Source organism: Gymnoscopelus microlampas, assembly GCF_963454915.1.
Source record: "Gymnoscopelus microlampas genome assembly, chromosome: 3".
NCBI lineage: Eukaryota > Metazoa > Chordata > Actinopteri > Myctophiformes > Myctophidae > Gymnoscopelus > Gymnoscopelus microlampas.
Genome location: NC_139940.1, coordinates 39,785,240 through 39,806,077, shown reverse-complemented (window position 1 = coordinate 39,806,077; position 20,838 = coordinate 39,785,240). Strand labels below are relative to the sequence as shown.

At 46.2% G+C, this 20,838-nt stretch overlaps 1 protein-coding gene across 4 annotated transcripts in view; it reads right to left on the bottom strand.

The window, feature by feature from the left end:
• LOC311042677 (nuclear factor of activated T-cells, cytoplasmic 1-like) overlaps positions 1 to 20,838 on the bottom strand; it is a 75,188-nt gene that overhangs the window by 3,044 nt on the left and 51,306 nt on the right. For 3 of the 4 annotated variants that reach the window (XM_084053568.1, XM_084053570.1, XM_084053569.1), the window contains one exon: positions 19,467 to 20,105. The exons of the other annotated variant lie outside the window; for it this stretch is intronic. In XM_084053568.1, the coding sequence (XP_083909694.1) occupies positions 19,467 to 20,105 (639 nt within the window). The remainder of the gene's footprint in view (positions 1 to 19,466; positions 20,106 to 20,838) is intronic. 4 annotated transcript variants of the gene reach the window in all.

Genomic DNA, 20,838 nt, shown 5'->3' with positions numbered 1-20,838 from the left:
AAGGAATCACTGTCCAAAACAAGGGGGCTCCAGCAGGAAGTCTACCCACCCTGAGACCACCGACTAGACTAGTGTGTCCAAGACAGTCTGGCTCTACAGAATCTTATCAGTTCCTGGCCACTGTTTTGGCCTGAGGCCTACGCAGTAGTACCAATGAACACACACACACACACAAAAATCTAATCCATAATTCAGAGAGTCAGATAAAGAGGCATAACACCGGTCAGACATCTGCTCAGACAGTAAAAGGGCTTATATCATAAAGCGACATGTAGTTTCCATGCAGTACGTGGAGCACAATGCTGTATTGATGCAGTGAGTGATAAAAAAAAACAAAAGGGCCACACGCATACAATAGCAACACACAAACACACACACACACACACACACACACACACACACACACACACACACACACACACACACACACACACACACACACACACACACACACACACACACACACACACACACACACACACACACACACACACACACACACAGGTTGGTTGGGGCTCACCACCCTCGACAGGAGGAACTCCCATTGGAAAATGTCAGCCTGAGCCAACACTGCTGGCTGTTTTTACTCAATTCCGCTCTGGGCTAAACAGGCATTTACACGCTGAGGTTATTTTTAGTGGTGCCTTTGCAGTGTACATAATGCAGTGCATGTAACAATTACTGAACAAAAAAATCCAACGTTAATGTCACTGACTCTTCATCTCTATTATAGCTGAGGTGAGAAAAAACAGCTCCAGGTGATGCAGGGCAAGGGGAAACCCAGAAGCTTGCTACTGCAACAATACGCCACAGAAGCAGTTTTCTTTTCCTCCCGAAAGTAAAGCGGTTGCTTCCTTTCTTGTTTGTCGGTATAAAAATAGTGACATCTCTTACGCCCACCCAATAACCACAGTGTTGTTGTGCCATGCTCGATCAACTAATGTTTTCCATTGTCATGGCCTCCGATTTTCCATTCTGAGCAGACGAGTAATAAAGAGAAAAAGGGAAATGAGAGAAAGAGAAATGCAAAGGTAGAAAACGGCCCCCCGTGGCTTCATACATATACACCCCTGTTGACGTGAGAACCACAGAGACAGGATGTGGCTAAATGTTACACCACAACACAACACCAGACTGTTATTTATAGGCATTGTAAGGGGGGTTATTGGTGTCACAATTTAGCACCACTCTCGTCAAAGCATGCTTTGACAATGATGATTGAGTGATCAACATCAGGTAGGTAAATACTGTAACATCTTAACTATATATGACAAAAGACATTCATATTAAAATGATTAAAAGAAACAAAAAACTATTTGATCAATACAAATTAAACAAATATACTTGTATGTATTGTGTATTTATTTTTTTGTTTTAGATCAAATGTACCAATGAAGGCACATTTGCAATTGTTTATTTTAACTCACAAGGGTCAATAAATAAATAAAATAATAATAACCATATTAAACGAGTAATACTCTAAAAATCAGTAATACGTTTAATATCAGTTAGTTAGTTAGATTTCAGAAGGGCCTCAGAAGCATTACATTTGTGTGTGTGTGTGTGTGTGTGTGTGTGTGTGTGTGTGTGTGTGTGTGTGTGTGTGTGTGTGCGTGTGCGTGTGCGTGTGCGTGCACATTTAAGTTAAAAAAAAGACATCGCCTTAAAGGGATAGTTCACTCAAAAATGTGATAACCTTTTTTGGCGCATTCCTGATCCAATATTCTAATATTTAATTATTTGAAGTAAATAGGAGGCCAAGGCAAAACTATATCAAAATAATTTAAAATTTATAATGTGTTTTTTGGATGCCCTAAATGTTAAAACATATTTTGGTTATATATATATATGTATATATATTTTTTAAATCTTAGTCTTTTTCTGGATAGTGATAAAGATGCAACAAAGTGTTCAGGGTGGTTACATTAATGGCTTGAACCCGAGATCGGGGGGGAACATTAGGCAGCGATAGAAGATCTTCAAGCTCACAATGTTATGAGCTTGTAGATCGGTGCTATTTTAGGAGAGAGACAAGAGACAAGCAAATTCACATAGTTGTCATTTACAGATTTGAGCTAAGTATGCTATATACACATAGGGTTTAAGAAGTGGTTCAAAGGTCAGGTGTCACAGCGGGTCCTTTCAGGTATGTTTTTGTCTCTCAGGCAAACAAACTTTCCCGGCTGACAAGCCATCACTTTCTCTGCGTCTACAGATGTTTACTTAAATGACAAGGTAACCACAAAAATACAGCAAAAACGAAAGCTGGGCAACATATTTTCCAAAGCAGGTTTTCAACATAAATTTAACCACATCCTGGATCAGGGGAATGTGACAATTTATCCAATGTAAGCTACTGTAGGCTTTGCAAAATAGCTAGAAAAGCATGTATTGTGCTGAAGGTAGATTTTCCGTAAGTATTTGATGGAATGGAAAATATAAACCACTAAAGCCGTATATACTTCGCCATATGACTAATAGCGAAAATAGCCAATCTACAAGCTCACATTGTGACACGCTGTGAGCTTGCAGATCTGCTATGTTCTGTATTTCAGAATAAAATATATATATATTTTTTGCCTACAATGGCATGCCCAAGGACGCCAGGGTTAATGTGGTTTAAACAAAAGTCAACAAGATGCTGAAGGCCCCGCTAGAGACACCTAGAGGCCATGCTGCTCTTTACGCCCCACATGATCAAAGTGGTTTGAACCGCACAACTGACAACCGCTGCCATGCTCAAAAGTCTGTGCTCTCACTAGCGGCTAATGATACCAATAACAGTATTTTCCCATAGCTAATGTGTGGCCGTAATATTGCATAACATAAATGTATGTCAATGGATAATTATTTTTTCAATAAAACAACTCCAACAGGCCTCTCAACAGGATGTGGATTGGAAACTAGCTTTTTTTTTTATCACCCTCATTAATGGAAAGCGGTAACTGGGAGGAGGCCATCTAACGAATAAACAAAAACAGAGGAAAATTGAAGTGAATATATTCCACTACTGAGAAAGCCATGCCCTGCAAGCCTGGCCCAATGTGACATCCTCTATTAGCCAAGGTGCCAGCGTGATCACCAAGCCACAGCCGGGACCTGTCAGGGCTTATACACAGGGCTGGGCTGCAGGGAATTCTATTTCAGGCAGGTGTGAGAGTGACACAACAGCCTAAGTGTGCTTTAATACTATGCCAACCATGCTAAACAGCTCAATGGACACTCTAGCTCTTTTGTCGAGGCGGCCTCTCAGTATTCCTTGGAAGGGCAGACTGCTCATAAGGAAAGCCCAGTCTCCATTGGGCGTGGCTCCCATTGGCAGAACGAACGTTAAGCTCTCCAAGGTAATCTGTCTGCATAAACAGTGATGAAAAACGACTTGCTCAGCCCTCCAGCAAGGAGGGGGTAAACGCCTGATTCATACATAGTGGCACGGCGGTATCGCTCACGGAAAATAGCCGATCTACAAGCTCACAATGGGTTGCAGCGCATCGCGTCGTGAGCTTGCAGACGGGCTATTTTCGGCGCAACAACACGATGCACACCCAATTATAAATCAGGCGTAAGGGGAGCTTCTCGCATGTGTTGCTGCTTTGAGAGGTGGTGCATGCATGCTGCTCCTGAGCAGTAATATAAACTTTCGCATGAAACACATCATCGACGACAACCCATAAAAAGGAATTACAACCCATCGCTTACAAAGCAGGCTGAGGTAGCAACTGCAACAGCAGCACATTTCTAGCCATCGTGCAGCAAGTACGGCCATTTGCCGTGGAGAAGATGGAAAAAGGTTAAAGCGATTGCCTGATCCTGATAAAGATGAACAGGAGACCGTGGAAGAGTCCATCGGAGTTACCGCCGTGCTGCAATTTGCCTCCCTTGTTATTCGGTTATCCAAGCGGGGGGTGGGGGGGGGGTTATTATGACTTCATTTGGCCACTCTGGGCATGCACGTTCAGCCTGAACCTGACCTGCGCTGGGGATTTAGTTAGCCTAGTTAGCGGGGAGCGTCGGCGAAGGGATTCGGTAACAGCGAAGGCTGCCTCAGCCAACAGAGAGGATGGATGCCCTGCGGTCTGGAGAGAGAGACGTGGAGCCCAGGGGCCTTAAGTAGCCGCTTGGAGGTTCCTGCCGCCGTAACCCGATCTACCTCGTCCAATCACGGCTGACTGGCAATGACCTGGCAGAGGCTGACTTTCACCTTCCCTCGACTTTCCCCCCATTTGGGGGTTTGACTATCCAAACACCACCTCTGAACTCCAGGTTGTAACTGAGGCTTCCTGTCTGAGCCTTCTGTTTCTCGCTAGATGCCGGTTGATATCCGAGGGAGAGGACAGCGTCTTCCTGAGCCACTGTCACTTTCACCGCGCGAATAAACTGGAGTGGCGTGAGGGTCAGGGACCTCAGGGCGATGTGGCCCAGGGTGATGTTTCCTATGCTTACACGTCCAGCTCCTCTAGTGCCACATCGGGATTGTGAGAAAGAGGTGGCAATTTCCTTCCATTGTGGTGCTCTAACGCTCAATAGCATATGAGGAAGTCAATATGAGTCATAGGTCCTCATTCATATAAACACAGATAAACACTGAGCATAGAAACAGTGCAGGGACACGGACAGGGTTGGATTTGCTGATGGGGGGGGGGATCCGTCCATCCTCTGCTTTTGATATCCCCTATGTTTTATCCCTGCTTCTGGTCAGACCCAATCAAATACAGTACATGCATTTTGATGATAATTCAGTTTAACGATTCAATAAAACATTTACAGTACGGTGTCCCCAATTAACCCTGACATTTTGGGCAAATTTTTCCCAATTCCCAATCTATAAGCTAAAACAGTGCTGCCAGGGGGATGGAGTAGTAGTAGTAGTATGAGTTCAAAAACTGCTCCTAATTCGGCTCTGTTTGGCTACTAAATGGTTAAGAAAATCCCCCCCCCCCTGGCTCATTTTTCTTTTTTTTATTACAAATCCTGGAATTGCACACATAAGAGATGGTCCCACACACAGCCACAAACAGCCACACACAGACATAAATACAGACATAAATATGGTTCCACACATGCACATACTGTACTGTAAACACGCAAATTCACTTTGAATGCTAAACCTCGCCTGAACCCGACACGCATGTGAAAATGATCCAGTGCCGAAGCCAAGCGTAAAGTTTGAAGCTGGTGGACAGAGACAATTGAATTTCCTGCTACATATTACTTTTGTTTCCCCACTATATCAAATCTTCTCTTGGTCTCAGCAGAAACACTTAATGGACAATTTGCTGCCTCCCACGCAAGCCTGGGGACGACTGCAGGGAGAGGCTCAAAACAAACGTCACTCATCTTCTCCTGCTAATGATCAACTTTGTCCTTTGGAATAGAGACGGTTCAAGGGGTCAGAACACACACGTATGAAAGAGAGAGAGAGAGAGAGAGAGAGAGAGAGAGAGAAAGAGAGAGAGAGAGAGAGAGAGAGAGAGAGAGAGAGAGAGATACAGAGGGAACACCCGTACGAGAGTGAGAAAGAGCAAGAGAGAGTGAGAGAGCGCAAGACAGACCGACACCGAATATTTGGGGACATCAGGCAGATACAGACAGAGACACAGCGGCATGGACGCAATCATTATTCCCAGAGATAAACACACATGGTCAGAGACAAAGTGTTCCACTAATGCATCATCATGACAAAGTGCTTCATAAATTCATCTTAGGCCTTGCAGGTAGACAGCGTCTAATCCATCCCAGGGTTCCCTTTGGGCCTAATGATGTGATGATATGTACAGACAGCATATTTCATCTCCCATGCTCTCCTCTGGCTGATGTGTGAAGCCCAGGGCTTCCCCATGTGGAAGCACTCAGGCCTCCACCAATGACGGTGGGGAATGCAGAGAAACAATGACAGAGATAGGGGCCGAAGACTATTGGGCTTTTGTTTTTTAAAAATGGCAGCCGAGTGTACGGAGCGGGCCAGCGAGCGAGCACTTGGAGGTTTTTTAACAAGTCTCCTGCAGAAGCTGTGGCGCAGCATTAACATGTGCTTTAGGGATGCGACCTATCAGCTCCTTGCACTGCCAAAGTGAACAATGACGATACCAAACAGTATCGAGTCTTGGAGATAAAAGACGACAGGAAAGGAGAGAACATAGTGGGAGGAATAGGAGTAGAAGTTATTTTATTTTATTTAACCACTTAAGCCCTAACCTCATTCCCAGCCCTTTCTCCTCTCACAAGGAGAAAAGTCTGGTAACGAACTACGGCAAAAAGTGTTTATAGGGGCGTGACTTGGCGTTGTATGTAAGCTGTCTTTTTGGTTTTCATACACAGGCAATTTAAAGAGATCTGCACAGTGTCAACCTAACCTCCTTGGGTGGTACAGTACTTTCTAAACTTCCACGTACACATTTTTAGTAGCCTTTCTTGTCCATTGAAATGAAGACCTATTCAAACACACAACATGTTTTTTTACTTTATGAAAATAGGCACACCAGGTTGAAAGTGGTTAAAATAAGCTATCATGCAGCTGTCGATACCGATTGTCGTCATATCAGTCAAACCGATAGGTACGTAGGAGGTGAAAAACAAAACGGAAGGTGGAGCAGGAGATTGGGAAAGGTCAAATGAAGTTGCAACGTTCCAGGGAGCACTCTTGAACGCTGGCGCTCCCTCATCGCTGCAGCAGCCATTTTGTCCGTTGGAAGCACGCACTCGGAAGCGGCCTTGACAAACGACAATGACATATTTCCAGCATGCCCCTACGGAGCAGTGAAGGCATTGGGATAAAGTGGGAGCTCTGCTCCAATATCCACCTGTGCCTGCTCCTAGCGTGAGCCTCTGATGTGACTCCCCGTTTTTCGGAGGACTTGCTTTATTGCTCTCCATAGCCTGATGAATCCTACCGTTTGCCAGGCTAAACGAGCCGGCCCCAGAGACGTCAATTGTCTACTCAGCTCAGACCAAAAACACTTAGCCAGAGCCAAAGTAGGCAAGGCCTAAAGCCTGGTAGAGACTCTTGTCTGATCCTAGTTTTAGAGGGGGGTGAGAGAAAAAAAAACCTGTCCTCTAAATTAGACAGCAAATCTAAAGGCAACAGCTTTTCCCGAAAACCCCGCCGCTCGTGTGCTTATTTTGGCCCGGCGGCACACTATAGTAGCCTTTTCTGTTTGATGTTGTGTGTGGCGTGTAGCCCTTGCTCTCCCTATCTCGTCTCTTTTCTCTTTGTGACACAGCCACCTCCTCCCTCTCCTCCACCTCCTCTCACTTCCTCCCAGGCCCAGGGGGATGCCGGGTGTGTTCTGCTCCAGGCTGCTCTCTGGGGAGGATGAGGGGGAGGTGTTTACATGGCTAGGGTCGCTCTCTGGTGCCCTCAGCACTGATTTCACAGAAATGAAGTCACCGTTCACTGTTAACCACTTGAACCGTGGCGTCCCTATTTTGGGCATGTCATTATAGTCAGAAATGTAAAGAAAACAAAAAAATACTTCACAAAAATCTTCTTGTAGATCGGCTATTCGCTCTAATTTTAAATAAATAGGGCTTAAGTGGTTAAAGGGATAGTTCAGCCACAAAATGACTTTTTTTCTATCGATTAGTCGCCCCATGGAGACTTTTTTGTTTTTGTCGCATTCCGAAGCCAATAATTTGATGATCGGCAGTGGTTCCGGAAGGAGACACAAAGAGTCTCCTTTGTATCTCCTACCGGAACCACTGCCTACCGGTCCGCTGGTCATCAAATTATTGGCTTAGGAATGCGACAAAAACAAAAAAATAAAGTCTCCATGGGGCGACTAATCGATAGAAAAAAGTTTTTTTTTTTGGGTGAACTATACCTTTAAGAGGTTAACTCTCTCAGACTGAGAGTTTGCTAGAAAAGGGTTGTGTGGATTTGCAGCTGTATTATCATGTGCAAGGTTGAGTCATCATGAATGTCACCTGACCTTTCCCCCATCCTATAACAGCCAATCCAGAGTGTTGACCTAACTCCTGCAGCATAAACATGGTTCCCCACCAGCCCATCGAGTTAAATGAACACTCCAGATTTGGCTGTGGCGTAAAATAAATCCAGGCTGATTGTTGTATTGTATTCCCTAATCTGAGTCGGTGGGTTCCACCGCAGAGAACTGAGCGATCACAGCGTATGGCAAAAAACAAACACGTTGAGGTTGGAAATTTTCACACACAGATGGTATATAGATGATTCGAGTTGGTGCGAAATCAAGACTCCTATTTCACACAACTAATGAAGCGTAGCCAAGTCAAAGCAAACAGCGGTGCCTCAAAAATACCTCAAACTGACTGCAATGCACACACGTCCAACTGATTGAGATATGAAAGGAGACAGATTAAAACTGCGCGTATGCCTCATTACCAGCGGGTTCATGGTAAAATAGCGCTGCCATCTGATAAACCATGGCTTTGATTGATTTGGAATTAGAAACGTATGCTCCGACCGAAACCCGCGCCGGCGGATAGCGACTTTTGCCGGTTTTTCGAATATGGCAGACAGAAAAAAATGAAAAAAGAAAAAGTTGAACATATTGAAACAATCATACTTCAGTAGATTATGGCTGTCTGAGTGAGAATTTGGCTGTGCACCTGCATATAATGGGATTTATGACATCAGCATTTGTATTCTGCCTCTTTAAATCACCTGTTGCCTGTCAGTCGTAATGTGGGATTTCAGAATCCCAGTTTTTATATACATATATAGAAACTGTGTTGCCTGTGTCCAAAAAGGCTTACCTCAGTGCAAGTTTTATTGGTTCCTATCCATCACACGCCGAGGACACAGTGAGGTACCTTGCTGTTATACAGTAAGTGTGTGCGCGTGTCTGTCTGTCTGTCTGTCTGTCTGTCTGTGTGTGTGTGTGTGTGAGACTGACTGTGTGTGTGTGTGTGTGTGTGTGTGTGTGTGTGTGTGTGTGTGTGTGTGTGTGTGTGTGTGTGTGTGTGTGTGTGTGTGTGCGCGCGCGTGCGTGTGTCTGTGCACGTGTGTGTGTGTGCGTGTGTGTGTGTGTGTGAGTGAGTCTGCGCGTCATGGCCTCGGTTCAGACTGTCTGAATTTCATGGTATACGTGCACTGCTGCCTGTACCCTCTGCCATCTTTCTCAGCTTGAAGCATGACAAAGTAACAGAACTGCTCCAGACTTCGCAATATTTCGGCAGTAACTGAAACACACAGATTTCACCACGTGCCAATGAGGTTAATCTCTCACAGGCTTCCTTCACCAGTTTGGACAGCCTGCTCTGGTGACGGTCTGACAGCCAAAAAGCTCGCAGTACAATAAACTATACTATTCCGATTGATCCGTGTGGAGAAAAATCCTCTTTTCACGGACTGTTTTTTCACCTTTAGCACCTATATGAAACACAGCCGTGGGAGTGTTACTGTATACTCTACACGGCATCACTATCGTCGGGACGGTCTGGCACGCCGTGTCCTAAATCACAGCATACGCGTCGAATAGTACTCTGAAGGTAGCCACATTTTCACAGCCCCACGCTGCGCGGAATCGGAACAGATCTGAGAGCGGCGAGGTGCTTCGCACCGAAAGCTGAGTGCGATCTGATTAACGCTCATTCCGCTGACCCCAGAGCTGCTCGGTGGCTTTAAATTATCACCACCTGCAGGGCTAGACGGACTCAAAGGAGGAGGTCTCCTGAGGTCACATCATGGACTTATAGGAACCGTAGAAAGGGAGGCCAGTTTGGCAAACCTCCCACTTCTCTCTTCTCTCCTCTACACATCAGCCTCTGTTTGATTTATGCACGCAAACTAACGTTCATCCATCTGGATATTCTGATGTGCCTGGTGCATCCAGAATATCAGACCGTCTTCAAATCTATGGGGAGGACAGGATTATGCTTCTACAGACAGATAGAAAGATCACCTGTAAATCATGGTATCGTAGCTGGCAGTTGGCTCCTGGTTATGACCACGGCGTTTTCATCACTTTTCAAGATTGAATACGTGCTGGGGCTTCGCCACTCGAATACCTTAGCAGGAAACACGATACAGTGTTTTTTTTTAATCTAAAATGTAGTAAATCTCCCTCATCAAATTAAAACATATAATGACGCCTCCAATAATGTGGAGTGTTGAGCATATTTGGCATCCGTGATTTACCTCGACGAGTCGAAAGACGCCCAGAAATGTCTGAAAGCTGAATGTTTGGGGACTGTGCAGTGTCATTATAGCTTTTAATAATAACAGTTTTATGGCTTGCTGTCCAGCATTATGACAAAAGGCTTACTGAGAGGCTAAGGGTGAAAGGATTTCCCTATTTGCTAGTGGTGTTTTGAGAGTTGAGAGTTTTTAAGTGTACAATCTGGAGAGTGAGTACTCATTGAGATTTATTGCTACCCTTGGTTCATGTGTCAGCGACGGGACACTTACAGTTCAGTGGTTACGATCATTCACTCCCAAAAAATCAACCCAGTTACCCACCGCTCGGTGGGTCTCTCCACGCAGCAGGCCATCATGAGAAAAGGAGAAAAACAAAAATACAATCTTTAACGTTGTTCTTTCTTTGACTTTTTTACATTCGGGGCTCTTCGGCTCAGAGAGAGGCACGTATTCTACAGTAGTGTCTGTGCGTAATAGAACAGGGGCACCAGGAGACACTGCCAAGGGAAAAAAAGTACAAAATCAATGAGTGCGTGCTACTTTATCCTGCCTCACATTTTCCTCTCCTTCTCTTAAGTCTGTCTGTCTGTCTGTTTGACTGTCTGCGTCTGCCTTTCCTTAATTTTTTGAAGGCTGACCCGCTTCTCATGCTTGTTAAATATTTCTGGGTCTAAGGAGAATCCCCTGACCCTAAAACAGCTTCCTAATTCCTTCTATTCTAATCTATCTATTTCTATCACATCTACGGCTGTCATATGAAACGTGCTAGATAAATAAATTCGACTTGACTAATCTGTCTTATTATCCTAAATCCTTATCACTGGCTCTAGCTAGGCCCATAACAACGACATTAACATGAAGAACAAATCAAACCCAGGTTCCGAGAATATCTAATACACATGATTAGCAGATAAATGAGCGAGAGATTGATTAAAAATGGCATGACTACTGTACGAATCTGAATCCGGAAAAGTATTTCTTTTTTTTCCAGCCAGACATTCTTTATTTAACATCTGTGCGGAGCGTGTAGCACTGAAACACTGAGGACAATGTGGATTTGGTTTATGGTTTTGTGACAGACGTTGCTGGGACTCTCGCTGTTTGGAAATCTATCTTATATCTCTATTTCACTATCCCAACCTCTTTCTTGCCGCCTCTATCAGTCTCTCTCTCTCGCTCTCTCTCGCTCTCATCCCCACTTTCCATCTCTCTCCTCCTTGGAGCGAGCAGCGCACAGAGGAGACGCCGCTGTCTGCCAAGAGCAGCAAACCCCACGGCTTCCCCTGCAGCCTCTCCTGACTGGAGCAGACTTCGCTGTTGACATCCGTCGCTACAGGATACTATTTCACTGAACTAACACATTTCAGATGGGGAGCTGTTATTAAACGGTCTGGGCTGGAGACCTGCTCCTGTTTACAGATGCCACAGGTATTTACATCCCCTAAACACCAACCTGAAGCACTGCAGCTACCGCGAGGACGGAGCGCAAACGTCTAACTAACTGCGCATGCCACATCGTAAGTGGGATATATGATAGGGTGTTGCAGTGTGCACATTTGTGTATGGACGTGCTTGCATGTATGTGTGTGTGTGTGTGTGTGTGTGTGTGTGTGTGTGTGTGTGTGTGTGTGTGTGTGTGTGTGTGTGTGTGTGTGTGTGTGTGTGTGTGTGTATGTGTGTGTGTGTGTGTGTGTGTGTGTGTGTGTGTGTGTGTGCGTGTGCGCAAGAGCACGCTTGCTTGGTGTGTGGTTGCAGGGGTACATGTGTGCAGACAAGTATGTGTATTCCTTGCGCGTTCCGCTGATGCCAGCAGGAAATAAAGTCACGAAAGATTTATGATTCACAAATCACAAGCCAATAAGTCAAGAGCTTGGATGGGGGAAAAGGCTGAAATCATAGCTTACATATGATAGCTTTGCCAGAGCACAGATAACCTCAAGGCCATGTTGGCGGGGGTGTGACTCAATCAAACCGAGTCGAGTCGTCAACAATGACCAGCCGACCGCATTCGGCGCGCTCATAGCAGGATTCTGTGGGGACTCAGAGAGCGCTCGGAGCAGAGGTGGTGGAGCACCTCTGCCATCGCAGATATGCAGGGCGACCCGTGCCAAGCCACAGGCCCACACCGGGGCTTGACCCGCTGTGATCCGCGTGGCTCGGTGGCTTTCCAGCGCGTGTTCTCCCAGCTTTCGGAATGTGAGCCACAGAAACCGAGCCTCTAAACGGCTGTGTCAGTAGAATTTGCACAAGCACACGTCATACTATATGATGGACCAGGAAGACAGATTATATAAGCATGTGGAACGACTCAAGCACACTCGCGCACACCGTACGCGCACGCACACGCACACGCACACGCACACACACACACACACACGGATTGGATACAGTATAGCCCAGTTGAAAGACTTGTACCAGCATTGTACCTACCTACTTACTACACTATAGCGCACAGCTTGAAATCATCAGAAAAAGAAAAATCTGACACAGTAGCAAATCTTCTTAATGCATTTATGACATTTGAGCATTCTTTCAAAACACGTAAAACCCCATTCTAAATCAAATCTTAGCCTCTCATCTAAATGTGTGTGGATGAGAGTGCAGACACAAAAGAAACCCAATTTGTTTAGATAATATAAGCTGCAGTTACGCGGCAGACGCATTCTTTCTCAGTGACTGTGGATATTATGACGGAGTGGCTGAAAGCAGACCAGATCCCCTGATTCAGCTGCCAGGCCTTGGGGTACACATGCACACTCACGCACACACGCACACACACACACACACACATACTGTACACACACATGCGTGCAAACCAGCATACTGTGGCAATGAATGGATTCAATTCTTACAGATTCATCTTGTTGGACTTATCAAAACCAATAATATTTCCCGCGTGGTTTTGTGAGGGAAGAAAAAAAATCAAAGCCCCAACACTGTGACCCCATTGCCATTGTCATATGTATCCACTTACATCCAATTATTTGCTAAACTGCAAGCAATCTTGGACAATACAGACTATAATTGAATAGGTTTCATAATATGTGTTGAAAAAGGCTGATCGCAAACAGCGATCTATGGGCTCTCAAGTCTGGCCAAGAGGACAGAGATAAAAGCCATGTGACAGGAAACAGAGGGGAGTAAGGTAATCCAGAGAACTGCAGCTCGACTGCGACGGTGCTCCTCTACCAGAAACACTGTGGCCTTCGCTTGGCTTCCATTAATTCCATATAGTAGCTCTCACGTATTTCTAAAATGTCGTGCCTTTCAGTTTCCAACACAAATGACACTGACCAATATCAAGTATGAACAAACCACGTTGCTTGATACAGAATATCAGTGTTGTGAGGCGAATTTTCAATACTTTTACTTCTACTCCACTACATCTCAGAGGCAAATATTGTACTTTTACTCCACTACAATTATTTGAAAACTTAAGGTACAAGTTACTTTGCAGATATACATTATTACATTATAAAACATACATTAACCACTTTAGCCTTATTTTATACCGAGGCTGTTTTCAAACATTTTAGTACTTTTACTTTTGGTACTTTAAGTACATTTTGATACCAATACTTTTGTATTTTTACTCAAGTACATTTTGAATTCCGGACTTTTACTTGTAACAGAGTATTTCTACATTGCAGTATTGATACTTTTACTTTAGTAAAACATTTGAGTACTTTTACCACCACTGGTCTTTCCCTTAGGCCTACTCTCTGTCTGCATTTCTGGTCTCTCTCTTCACTATCTCTCTGAATAAAGCATAAAAATGCCAAAAGAAAAAATAATACCAGTGTTGTCTATTTTATTGATATTACCTACCGTCATAATATTACGGAAAATTGCAATAACTGTAACACTCTTGTGACTGATTTCATAATAAAACTGACAAATAAGTAATTTCAGTATCACTGCTCCGTAGATGCAGTAGTGCTGCAGTTAATAAATTCTACTGATCTATTCACACAAGTGCTGTGTGGTATTTTCAGGGCAATAAGCACTCAGAGACACAGCTCCTTAAATTACAGCTTAGCGGCGATGGTTTTTGATCCCAAAGGAAGAATGTTCAGTTCAATATACTGGTGTTTCTTTTGGGGATCCCCATCCTGCAGTTATCCAACCGTAGCCTGTCAATGACTCTCCAAGGCCAGCTCGATGGCCACATATTAATTTTTCCAATGACTATAAAACTTCCCCACAAGTTCTTTATACGACACCAATTCAAGGACTGCCAGGAAAACAAGATTCCTAATATGAAAACGCAGCAATAATAACAACAGTTAAAAAAAGGAATTTAAAATAAATAATCCACATCCGCTTTTTAGTCATAAATAATAGAAAAGCCGCCACCCTTTTCTTTTATACCTGTCAATATCAATGAGGGCTTTGAGGAGACTGGGTTCTTGAAACTGCACTTAAACAAAAAAGACGTCCCCACTCTACGTCCACTATTAGCAGGAGGCTTCTGCTCCCACCAGCCCAGAGGGTCAAGGGTGAGTGTTGTGAAAGCCCGGGCTCCAAACGACTGGGCCCATCAGAGGTTCTATACAGGACCTCCATATCTCACACTCACTCACGTCAAACGGACACATAAGCACGTGCATAATAAAGATGTGCACACACACACACACACACACACACACACACTCACACACAGAAGCAACTCTACTTTAGTGAGTCCCATTAGACACTTCAACCGCGGCTTTAATGAACACCCCCCCCCCCCCCCCCCCCCACCTCTCCTTTATGCCCCCACCCGATAGCAAGCCTCGCGGCACACTCCAATGTTAGCGACTCAGCATGTTTTCAGAGCGGTGCGGACGCGCTCTCAATCATCATTAGGGGTTTTGCGGAGTCCTGGGGTCTGGGCATCTTGCCAGGATGTGTAAAAGTTTCCATGAGAAAAGCCTGGAGTTGCCTGCGAGGGGTGGAACGGTAGCGGACGGAGACCCCTCAGAAATGCTACAGCAGAATGCCCGTCTTGTTGTGGAAAAGGAAGGAACTCTGAAAGATGGAGACAGAGCAGCGAGCAGCACTGGAGGCAGGGGGAAAAGGATGGAGGCCTGATGAAAAAAGGCCCATGCATGCCTCGAGTCTGTTTTGAGTTTTGTCACAAGAAAACACGTTGTGTATCATTTCTGAACGTAGAAAAACGTGAGTTAATTGGGGACAAAAACAGCCTCAAAGAAAGCTGACCCCCCCCCCCTTAAAATGTGAGGCAATCAGAATACATGTCAAACGTCAGAAATCAGCAGACCTTGTTTGGGGGCGCTCGTGTTTTTCTTATTTTTCTTTTGGGTGAATAAGGACCCCAGTGTTTTCGGAGAGCCAGCTGGTAGAAATCTGTCCGGCTGATTAGCCTTAGTTCCCTCTCTGTGCGTAGAATTCAGCTGGCCTTCATGATATCACCCATCACACTAGGGCTTAATGAGAGAGGACACACGGCAGCAGCCCCACAGGAACAAACGCCTAGCCACGCACGCACACGCACGCACGCACGCACGCACACACACAGAAAGACCTTCATAAACACCCAGAATAGTGGCTCAAGTGGAGGGTTTGTGGAGCGCAATGTGTGCCAGAGTCTTCTGAATCTGCTATGTGAACAAGGCCAAGATCAACAGCGCGTGTACATGTGCATATGAGCCTCTGGATCCGCACGCATGAACGCACGCATGTCCATATGTGTGACAGACAAGAGGGGGGTATGATGTCATCGCAACTGAAACTCCTTAGGATGCGTGAGCGAGTGTGACGTCATTCTTTTTATATGAGTTAATTAGTAACCCTAACAAGGCATGCCTAAACGCCTAACTCTATTGTTTTTTTATTGAGTTTTTTATTTATTTATGTCATTTGCATGGCATTGTGCTCAAAGCCATATGTAGAGTAAATCCCACTGGGTTTAAAGTGAGTGGAGGAGTACTAAAGATTGAAAGGTCTTAGCAGGAGAAACTTCTGTTTAATGAGAGCTTCCCTGCACGTGACAATTAAGCCAAGCACAATGCAGCGCTAGGAGTTTATACACATGAACAGTAACAAAATTAAATTATTTGAGTACAGTACTAAAGTAAATTATTTTAGTATCTGTACTTACCTGAGTATTTGTATTTCAGTACACTTCACATTTCACTCCACAGCATTTCAAAAGCAAACATTGTACTTTTGACAGTGAAAATTGCAGAAATACAACGTCACAATGCATCGCGGATTCGCGATGGGAGGTGTTGTGAGCTTGTAGATCTGCTATTTTCACTAGTATCTATATTTTCTTTATTTTATTTCTGGAATAGCTTAGATTTTTTTTAGGAAAATGTCTACATTTCAATACAGCAATGCATTGATATTAAAATGTACTTTGTAATTTGTGCTTTTGAATGCTTAAGTATTTTTCTAAAGCAACTACTCCAGTACTTTAACTCAAGCACAAATTTGACAGAGCAACTTACACTTTTTTTCAGAGTTGAGGAATATTTGACCAGGACTCAAGTGCTGTTGTTGAGTACTTTGTTCACCGCTGATGAACATACATCTTGCCTTCCCTTCCCCGAACTCCACTGATCCGTGCCCTTGGTTCCATGTTTGTTTCCTGCATTCTCCTGCTGTGAGATGGACCCGGGAGCGAGCCAGCAGCTGTCTGCGTGAGGACGCTCGGTGTACCACAGAGCCTGATTACATCTCGCTGCAGACCCCACTGTGGCCAGCTGATCATTCATCAATCTGAGTGCTAATTTAGCTCCTGGATGATTCCCAGATTGCCTGAGGGCAGACCTTAAAGACGTGGGGCTCATGTCTGTCTCGCACTGTAGTTATCCTTGGTTTACTATCACAGCAGAGGGACCGGTGGAGTTTAGTGGATTATGACTTGCGCGTGCGTGTGTGTGGGGGGTTAAGGGCTTATATGCCTCTGACTCCCTCCGTACTGACGGAGGTCCTCGTGGTACAGTAGCTCACCGTTGATAGTTTGAGTGATTTCTCGGGGGCTGCGTTTAACGCTATAGGGCTGCCGTGTGAGAGTCCGGGCCAGTGAGAGACATTTCCTCTGGCTGCTGAGAGCCACGGAGTCCTCGGGGTTGGAGCGTGGGAGGCGCTCCACTCTGGGGGAAGCTCAAGTGTGCTCCTGCAGACTCAAATCACCGGCCGTTGGGTTCCAGGGGAGGATCACTGTGCTACCCGGCTGGCGTTAAATCACTGCTTGCCGGGGTGAGGTCATCCCCTCCCCCGCCTCCCCTCTCTAATGGACCGCTCGGCTTCGCTAACGCGCGGCGGTAATGCACGTGGATGGGGGAGCTGGACGCCCCGCGAGCCGCCTTCCGATCTTATTTATTTTAGCTTAGGGCTCATTTGAGGGGGTTCGCGATGGGGCCCGGGCCTGGGAAGAGCAGATGCCTATAGAGTATGCTGTTACCACCACACACTTACCAGGAGTCCAGCAGGCCACCACAGATGCTCACACAGACAATGAATGGAGGCGGAATGGCAGCGTATTGAGGTTTCGCAGAGGGCTGCCTCAGTGTCCTCGGGTCAATCGATACACATTCCTAGGCGTCCCTAATGCAACTGTAATCACCAACTGAATACATCTGGCCACTGCGCCGGAGCGCGTTGGACGTCGCTAAAGTGACATTGAATAGTATGGTGGGGTAGTCAAACAAGGTTACTCGGTTTTACCAAAGCACAACAGTGCAGATTTGGAATATTTGATACTGTACCTTATTACGATGTAAAAGGACCCTTTAACAACCCTATTACAAAACACAAAATAAAGCTTGGATTTCAGACTCATCTGATTAAGACTGAACCCGAGGCTCTTTTGCCTGCCATAACTATTGAAAACTTTGAGAAAGAATCACATACATGCATGACAATGCTGCTGCTAATCACATTTCCAGAAGATATAACACCACCCTTCTCTTGTTTCACTGTAGAAACCCCCCCCCCCAGCCCAAAGATTAAAAAAAACAATAACGCTGAGTGCTGCCTATAACAGACGAAAGAATTTTATGCTAGCTCTCAACTCGTACGTGTGAACTGACAAAACCCTGCGAGAAGGCCATATTGGAGTGTTGTTGCGGCTCATTTTTATAGAGCTGATAACAGACAGACGCCCTCCCTCTCGCTCTATTGTCTGAATGTCTGTTTATGAGGTGAGGACTAATGGGAATCATTGGGACTGACAGATACGCTGACAACTGCATTTCAACTCAATTACAGATCCACAGCCCCAACTCCCCTGGTCCCCTCATGCCTATCACCCATGAAGTCCCAGAGCTGTTGAGCCAAGCTTAAAGTGTGCGCACACATGCATGCACACACGCACGCACTCACACACACACAAACAAACACCTACACTTGCACACAATACAATACAATATTGCTGCTGGTTTGTTGAGCAAACAAAAGGTGCACAGGAAGACGTGACGTTCCCGAGTTGAACGGGGACTCACTACAGTCTCTCTCCCTGTTTGGATGTAGGGGGGGGGGGGCTGACTTTATCACATCTGGCAGTACGCCCAACGATGTGTTCCGCAAATACAGATCATAACAACGAGTGGGAGCCTCCCGGAGTACGACTGCGACTGAGTCAGGGGCTAATTACAGTGTGAGGGGGGTACACTGGAGTTGATAAAAGAGTGGGTGCATCGACCTTGCACTCCCTCGGGGTGGGACTGGTGGTGACCCCCCACCACCCTACAACCCAGTCTCCCCTGATGACGACAAGCTGCACGGTGGAGGTTCCCCGTGGGGAGAACACAGGAAAACACAGCCTCTGCCTTCTGCCTCCCAACATCCCTCCCAGAGCGATGCGGCTCGGCTCAGGAAACCCCTACCCATTGTTTTGCTTCCTTCATTAGTCCTTGTGTCAACAGTTTGGTTTGGTACGCGTGTGCCACTGTTTTTGTTCTGCTGCACCCCGACTGACCTCGGCGCTGTGATGTTTTGACAGATTGTTTCAAAATCCCCATCAAGGCAATTTGCCGCTTTAAAATTAAGCCGACCGCTCGGACAACATAAGCCGGGGCCCGAGCAAAAGCAAATAAATCTCGCCGGGTCTAAAATTAAACAAATCTGACGCAAATCTGCAGCCAGAATTTCATCAGGAAGCGGCGAGAGGTGCAGCAGGGTGCGGTTATGTATGGGGGTTTGCAGATAAGCCAAAGGTGTTAAATAAATGCAGTGTCCTGCGTAAATGGAATGTTTTGGCACAGACAAGGCAGCTCATAAAGAGCCATTTCTCATAAAGAAAAACAACATGATTCTGATCAAGTCATTAGCTAGTGGAACATTCCACACCATTGGTCAGTGTGAACAGGTCAGATACTCCTTATCTCTAGTGACTCACCATCATCAAGGTACATCTGGTCCAGTTCCTGAGGCTCCTGTTTGACGGTTATGCCCGGAGCAGGGGGGCTGTCGTCCTCCGGGAGCAGGCCGGGGGGGCTCCCTCTGGTTTGGGACGAGTTGGTCGCCGCCTGAGCCTGACTAGGGCTGTAGGCCTGGGCAAAGGGGCTCTCTGCTGCCCCGCCTGGAGTGGAGGGGTCGGACTCAGGGGAGGAGGACGGGCTGCTGTCGGCATAGATGGGGTGGTAGCCGTGGGGTCCCGGGCTGTGGAGGTGGTGAGGGCTCCCCCCCTGGGAGTGGATCATGTGGTCTGGGGACGACGGGTGGGCCAGGTTTGGGCGCCCAGGGGTCTCCTGGATGGCGGAAACCATGGAGCCGGGTTGCGCCGTGTGTGTGGGTGGGCTGCCGGACAGGCACTTGCTGTACGCCACGGGGGACAGGTCGTGCAGCGTGGGGCTGGAGCTGGGGGAGGAGGAGGCGGGCATGGTGCCGTGGCGAGGTGGGCAGGAAGGGTAGCCCCCAACTAGGCAGGTGTCGGCATCCCCCACAAAAGTACTGAAGTAGGGCTTGGAATGCACAGGCAGCCCGGGGGTCCCCAGAGAGTCATACTCATCATTGGGTTCTGTCTTTATTATCGGCGCTGGAGAAAAAAAAAAAAAGAAGGAAAACAGAGAGGAAAAAGAGAGAGAAAAAGGGAGATCAGAAACGTGCAGGAGATCCACGTGGCTCAATAAGTACGTGAGAGAGCATGAGTAAAGGAGACGATTGTGGCTAGGATACCCTCCTTTAATCCAAACAAACAGCCACCAGTGAATATGGGCTCAGTGTCAATTTGGCTGAGGCCTCCCAATACAGTAACCCCCATACACCGCACCCCCCCCCCTTACCACACCATGAAAAAAAATGCAAAAGAATAGGGGAAAAGAAAAACGGATGAGTCATCAGTGCAGAAAGCCACAGCTGGCTCTAATAATGAAAAAAAAACTATTTTCTTTGGACTTTCCTCCAGCTCTGATATCCTATAAAAGACTGCTTTAAAGCAGTGGGCTTGCTGCTCCGGGAGCAAAGGACCCCGTAGGTCTCCTCCACGCTCTAAAAGTAATTGTTGCTCTCAGGACCAAGAGAAAGAGAGAGAGAGGGGAGAGAGAGGAGGGTGGTGGCGGCGGGTGGAAGAGCGAGAAAAAGAGATGATTTGATTTTGATTAGGCAGCCCGAGCTCCTTAAGAGGCTGCAGTGCTACGCCTGCGGTTACAGAAGCTCCGAGCCTCGGCTAATGCAGGAGAGTGCATGTGACCCCACTTGATCACTGTGCCTCCTGTCTCCCAGGTCCCTGTGCATTTAGAGGTTTGTCTGCGCCACTTCCTGGTTTGAAG